The sequence below is a fragment of the Notothenia coriiceps genome, unplaced genomic scaffold (genome assembly GCF_000735185.1).
Source record: "Notothenia coriiceps isolate Sejong01 unplaced genomic scaffold, NC01 NC01_scaffold00003413, whole genome shotgun sequence".
NCBI classification, from domain to species: Eukaryota; Metazoa; Chordata; class Actinopteri; order Perciformes; family Nototheniidae; genus Notothenia; species Notothenia coriiceps.
The window spans coordinates 32,026-38,247 of record NW_011336114.1 but is presented as its reverse complement, the minus strand read 5'-3'; the positions used below and the strand labels follow the sequence as shown (position 1 = coordinate 38,247).

At 39.2% G+C, this 6,222-nt stretch overlaps 2 protein-coding genes and 1 long non-coding RNA gene across 4 annotated transcripts in view; 2 read left to right on the top strand and 1 right to left on the bottom strand.

Moving 5' to 3' along the window:
- edar (ectodysplasin A receptor) overlaps positions 1-6,222 on the top strand; it is a 169,716-nt gene that overhangs the window by 143,444 nt on the left and 20,050 nt on the right. The gene's annotated exons all lie outside the window — the stretch shown is intronic.
- The window catches only part of LOC104941483 (uncharacterized), a 19,848-nt gene that overhangs the window by 911 nt on the left and 12,715 nt on the right, over positions 1-6,222 (bottom strand). The gene's annotated exons all lie outside the window — the stretch shown is intronic.
- The window catches only part of LOC104941482 (porcupine O-acyltransferase), a 13,049-nt gene continuing 8,935 nt past the window's right edge, over positions 2,109-6,222 (top strand). The window contains exons 1-3 of the mRNA XM_010766583.1: positions 2,109-2,254; positions 3,486-3,629; positions 5,397-5,589. Of these exons, the coding sequence (XP_010764885.1) occupies positions 3,494-3,629; positions 5,397-5,589 (329 nt within the window). The 5' untranslated portion in view covers positions 2,109-2,254; positions 3,486-3,493. The remainder of the gene's footprint in view (positions 2,255-3,485; positions 3,630-5,396; positions 5,590-6,222) is intronic.

Below are 6,222 nucleotides of genomic sequence, written 5' to 3'. Positions count from 1 at the left end.
TTTTTTTGGGGGGGGGGGAAGTAGAAATATATATTTTTTCTGAGAAAAAAAATGGACTAGTTTACTAAGAAGTCTTTGAAAAAAGTCCAAATTATTTTTTCCTTAGTTTTCTAAGAATTACGAGAAATAAGACAGAATTCCCTTTCTAAGAATTTTGGGAAAAAAGGCAAGATTCGTACTTTCTTTTCTCAGAATCCTGACTTTAATCTAAAAAAACTTTTCTCCAACTGTTGTACAGAAAGTCAGAATTCTAGGATTAGTCCGAATTTTGACCAAAAAAAGTCCAAACAATTTACGAAATTCGGAAAAAAGACAGAATTCCTTTTCCAATCATTTTCAGGGGGGGAAAAGGATTCTGGAAAAGGTTCAGAAAATGTTTTTCAACAATTCTGACTAAGAAGTGTTTGAAAAAAATCCAAATTATTTTTTTTCGAAGAACTCTGGGGAAAAAAGGAATTTTGGAAAAAGTTCTGAATATTTTTGTTTTAAAGAATTTTGAGTAAAAGTTGAAAAAATGTTTTCTAAGAATTACGAGAAATAACACAGAATTCCCTTTCTAAGAATTCTGGGAAAAAAGTCAAAATTCGTACTTTTCTTTCTCAGAATCTTGACTTTAATCCAAAAATAACTTTTGGTCAGATCTCACATTTGTTCTGATATAAATAAAATCTATGCATCCTAATTTGTATCAAGTTGTATTCACTCCACACAAGTAGTACATCCTTGTGTGGAGTGACATCTCAAAATGGCCGAAAGCAAGCTGGTGTTTTGAGAGAGGAAACTTTGTTGAACTGTTTTAATGTCCCTGTAATTGTAGATGCAGCAGATGCTAACATATCACCTCTGATTATCTGGTTCTTGTGAATGTTTCAATCAACTTTATTAGTTTCAGTCACTGGATGGCATAACATCAAGTGTTCTCCTTGCCTCAGGCTGAGACCACTGTCAAAGCACGTTTGCCTTGTAACACTGACATTAAAAACAAACAATAACATCCGAACGACTGTGTCCGCCTGACATCTCTCCTCGCTGAAAAAGCCTAATGTACATTTAGAGAAATAATTGTACTTTTATTGTTACGTAAACACTTAACGGGTGGATGCTTCTGTGGTGTAAAGCCTCTTCACATTTCTCCAGACGCAGGCACTAGAGAGATTGTTAATGTGACCCAAAACTGTCTTTCTCCTCGTCTTGGTCTGACCTCTTTACCCGTGTGTCATCAAGCATTCCAGCGGCCAGCTAGCTCTGAACCGCAGAACAATCCCATTTTAGAATAAAGCCCACGGTACAATAACAATAAGGAGCTTTTACGCCTTCGTTTGTTGGACTTTCAGCTTGCTTGCAGTTCCCAAAGAATGCTTTTACTTCTACTACGGCATGGTTCATAAGTAAAACAAAATGAATGCTAAAAAGCTAAATACTCATGTTTGTGCATTTCACAATGACTATTCTTAGTTTTGTTTATGCTTTTTAATTACAAAAGCATGGTGTCTGGGTCTCTGGTCATGCTTCAGAAAGCTTGTGTCCCATTTCACAAACTGTATCTCCATCTTGTCTTATTATTGTACTTTTATTTTTAGTGTATTTACAAACAGTTTTTGTATTAAAATTATACCACTTTATCCACTGTATGTTAAATAGGATTTATTAATGGTTTGATCATTTACTAATGATAACACAGACCTGCAAACATTTGAATACAACTCAATTCATAGCGTATGCATGTTACACACAGTCACATTGCTACAGAACATGTTTTGCTTTTATCTGATTGTGTCTGCAGCTCATTCTGGGTATATTGTTGGTATAATGTTCTTTGGCAATAGTTCCCAAAATAAAAAGTAGGTTGAGTGCATGTTTTGTATTAGTCATAGCCACAGTTCACCCTCCAGAAACCTCTGATCTCTGAGCCAGATGCTAGTCCTCTGACTCCATCTGCACGCTGTACACATCCCATTGGTCACAAAGCACCGAACACAGTGGACCAGGCTTCTGATTGGCCCAGCTGGCTGTCACTCAAACGCAACGAGAGTGGTGATTGGCTAACGCGTCCTCACCGAAGCAGCTGATTTGTTGACGCGTCTCTGCCTTGGCTTTTCTCCAGCGGAGGGTCCAGTGGTGCTGATGCTGTGACAATGGGAGTCCTCCAGAAGAGAAGCGGCATCCGGACCGAGCGACATTAAACACGGCGAGCTGCACCGGGCCGGGAGACGGTAGAAACACCGGGAGGAAGCTGCAGCTGCTGCCGGGAAAGGTGGGTCTAAACCGGGAGAAATAACTGACATGACCGGGGGAGGAGGGGGACGGTTATCCGCTGTGGGGGGCAGGGGAGACCCACTTTGTTATAGTGCTGATGGACTGTAAACCCTGCTGCGGGCTAGGTGAAGCAAGGTTAAGAAAACAAGATGCTTCTCTTTCTGCTAATGGGTGAAGATAATATGCATGTTGCAGCTGTTGTCTTGCAGCTGTGAGTCAACTCTTCACCTTGGCCTACTGCAATGCGGAGAAAACATGCATACTATTCCTCATAATGCACTGTAAATAAGTCCTCAATGCACTTAAATAATGCTAAATAATTCAGCATGGTTCTGTGCTACACTGTGCATATTTAAGGTATTTTAAAGCACTTCCGGTTTGATGCAGAATTAACGTATGCATTCGTAGGCTATATGTTTAGCAGTACTGAGCGTAGAGATATTTCAGGATAATCAGCCAAAACTTTGACAGCCATTGAATGGACTTGCACAGATTTGTAGTGGTGCAGTGCATGCTGGGATTTGTAGTTGTGTGTCTGTTGACAGTGAGTGAGTGGCAGCCAGTCTCTGCTCGCTCATGTGTGAACCAGTGAAGAGCTGCAACGATTTGTCGAGAAATTGATAGTTGAAAAGTCATTTTTCACGCAGAGATTGCAGAAAATGCTGTTTCAGACTCTAAAATATAGAGATTTGCTGCTTTTCTATGTTTTATACTCAAATAAAATGGATATGTTTCGGTTTTGGAGTGACAAAACAAGACATTTACGACTCCTTGGGCTTTTTACTATGTCCTTGACATACAATGTAATGCCAAATCAGCTTTAATGTTTAGTCGACATCAATTATGGTAAGTTTAATTGTGAAAGGAATTGGCAACTATTTTGATGATCAATCGTTCGTTTAAAAGTACATTTTCTATACAAAACTTGTAGACATTTATTTTTTTGCTTCTCAAATGTTTATCCAGCGTTGAACTGTTCTATGAATACTAAAGTGTCTTTTGTACGGACAAAACAATGCATCTAAAGAAATTCCCTTGTTCTTTTCACTATTATTCTCACATGTTATCGAGTAAACAATTAGGTGACAATGGTCTAATGGTTATTTGCAGCCTTACTTAACAGCGGTCCACATACAGTATGTTGATCTAATGCATTAAACATATGCTGACCCTGGTGATACGTGTTTCTGTTGCTCTAAAACATGGCGTCTCTCCCCCCCCCTCTGAAGGTCCAGAGATGGGAGCGTTCAGCCGGCAGAAGTTCTTCCAGGAGCTGTGGGGGGGCTGCCTGCTGCCCACCGCCCAGCAGGGCCTGGAGCAGGTGTGGCAGCTGCTGCTCATCTGCCTGCTCTGCCGCCTGCTCTGGATGCTGGGTGAGACTCTCTACAGCTAATTATAACTTTATTTATATTCCAGCTTCCGAAGAATCAGGCACACGCAGAGGGTGTTAAAGGGGTACGGGCCCAAATTCATAAAAGGGCACACCGGCGATTTTTTATTAAACAAAAATGCCTGGAATCGCTAAGTTTGTGTTGAATAAGATTTGCAACGATGGCCTTTGTCACCTCCGTTGCAAACAGAAATGTAGTGATTTGGAAAAAGGACACTTTTCTAATTTGAGGTCAAAAAGGACTGTGCTCAGGCCCCCCTGTGAGTTCTATCTGTGCACGTGCCTGAAAAGTGCTCTCTAGTCCAATAAATGAAACGAAGTTAATGCGAAAAGCGAGTTTAAAAAACAGATGGTTGTAAGACCAACTCCAACAGGAAGACTTTTCCAGAGATGTGTGACCCTAACAGCTAAACAGACAGTTCCCTTTAGTCATTCTAAGTATAGATAGTGTATAGCATGTTGTACTGAGATTATGAGCAGGAAGATATGGGCATACATTTAAAGTAATGTTACAGATTTATGGTGGGGATAGACCATGTAACTCTAAATCAATCCAGAAGTTAACTGAGAATAATGGCAATGAGACTAAAATGGGGGTTATAGGATCGTGTGTGGATTAAATATAAGATCAAATAAGATAAGATGTACTTCATTGATCCCAATTTGGGAAATGTTTGCGTTGCAGCAGCATAAAAGACAAGGCATTGCATATAAGAGACATTAAAAGATTAGAAACAAACAATTCTAAAATGTAAACATATCACATAGAAATAAAACAACATTAAAAAGTAGAAAATATTTCAAGTTGAAATACCAACTTACAGTAAACTAAATATGAAGCAGGATATTATATACAATATGTTACAAATTAAAGGTATTTTTTTATATCCAGACCAAAAGGAATATAGCAGTTTCCTGGTTATTATAGGGTGGAATGAATAAGTAAAAAAAGTATATTGTTTTGTATTTTCTGCTTTAATTAAGAACTGCCAAATTAAGTCATATACAGATTGAGTTTAATCATACAACAAATAGATATCAATTAAAGCCATACTCTATTTTTACATGCATGCACACAAACACAGCGTTATCAAAGTCAAGTCAAAGTCAACTTTATTGTCAATCTTTCAGTTTGTGTGTGTACAGACATAGAGATCGAAATACTGTTTCCCACAATCCAGAATACAAAAATACAAAGATTGTAAAAATATGTATAGAAATATGTATATATCTATATCAACAGACACATTTGTACATATGCACACATTAAGAAATAAATAAAAGCAATCAATACAAAATAACAGTCACTTCAATATCTTTGGGAAATGTACATTAGTGCAAGATTGTCTGAGGTATTTGAACTTCACTTGAGTATTTCTACACTTTAATTACACGGTTAGCTGAATACTCGATTCTGATTGGTCAATTTGGACATTTCAGAGGTTGTTAATACTCGATAACACACCGCTGCTAAGCAAAATAATGACTGTTGCTAAGGAGGATCAAAGGAGAGAAGGAAAGAGGTTCAAATCAAAGTCAACTTTATTGTCAATCTTTCAGTTTGTGTTTACAGACAGAGAGATTGAAATACCATTTACACACAAGTATATATATACAATCAACAGACACATTTATACACATGCACACATTAGTGCAAGATGTGACAACTTGTGACACACTCGTAAAAATGTCAGACATTTTCCTTTAAATGAATCTGCACTTCTCTCATATTTCTCTCTCTGCCCCTCAGGCCTCCCGTCCTTCCTGAAGCACCTGGTTACGGTTGCCGGGGGTTTCTACACCCTCTACCTGTTCTTCGAGCTGCACATGATCTGGGTGGTGCTGCTCAGCCTGCTCTGCTACCTCTTCCTCTTCCTCTGCAGACACTCCACCATGAGAGGCACCTTCCTCTCCATCACCGTGCTCATCTACCTGCTGCTGGGGTGAGAGCGGCGTCACATCGCGTCTACGATTACAAATCAGTGTTGCAGGGAAGTTTAATTTGTGGCGAGAAAGATATTAAAGGTCCCCTATGATACTGTTTTTCATCAATATATTATAGGTCTCAGATATATACTGTATAAAACATGTCTCTGAAGTGTTTGGCTCGAAACACCAAACAGATCATTGCAGCATTACCCATAATCCCCTCTGTTTCAGCCCTGTTCCAAAAGTGCTGATTCTCTGTCTGTTACTTTAGATGAAAATAAGGAGCCCCTCCCCACGCCCCTCTGAGAGAGATTTGTTTAAAAATAACTCAATAGACGCTTTCACACCGGAGTACTTTTCCCTTTTAGTTCCGATAGTTCCTGGGATTTCGCGTTCACACCAAAAATATCTGGAACTAGAACCTAGTTCTCGGGAACCTTTTCACCCCTTTTCAGTCCCTGCTAGAGAGCAGGTACTTTCATGGGAGAAAAAGTTTCCCATTTCTGATTGGCTGGGCGGATTGAAAACCACGCCCCGTAAAACTCCGAAAAGCTTTGTGAAGCCGCCATTTTATTTGCTCGCATTAGCATTATTAGCATTAGCCACGCGCACAAACGGAGAGAGACTAACTTATGGCAACACAAAAT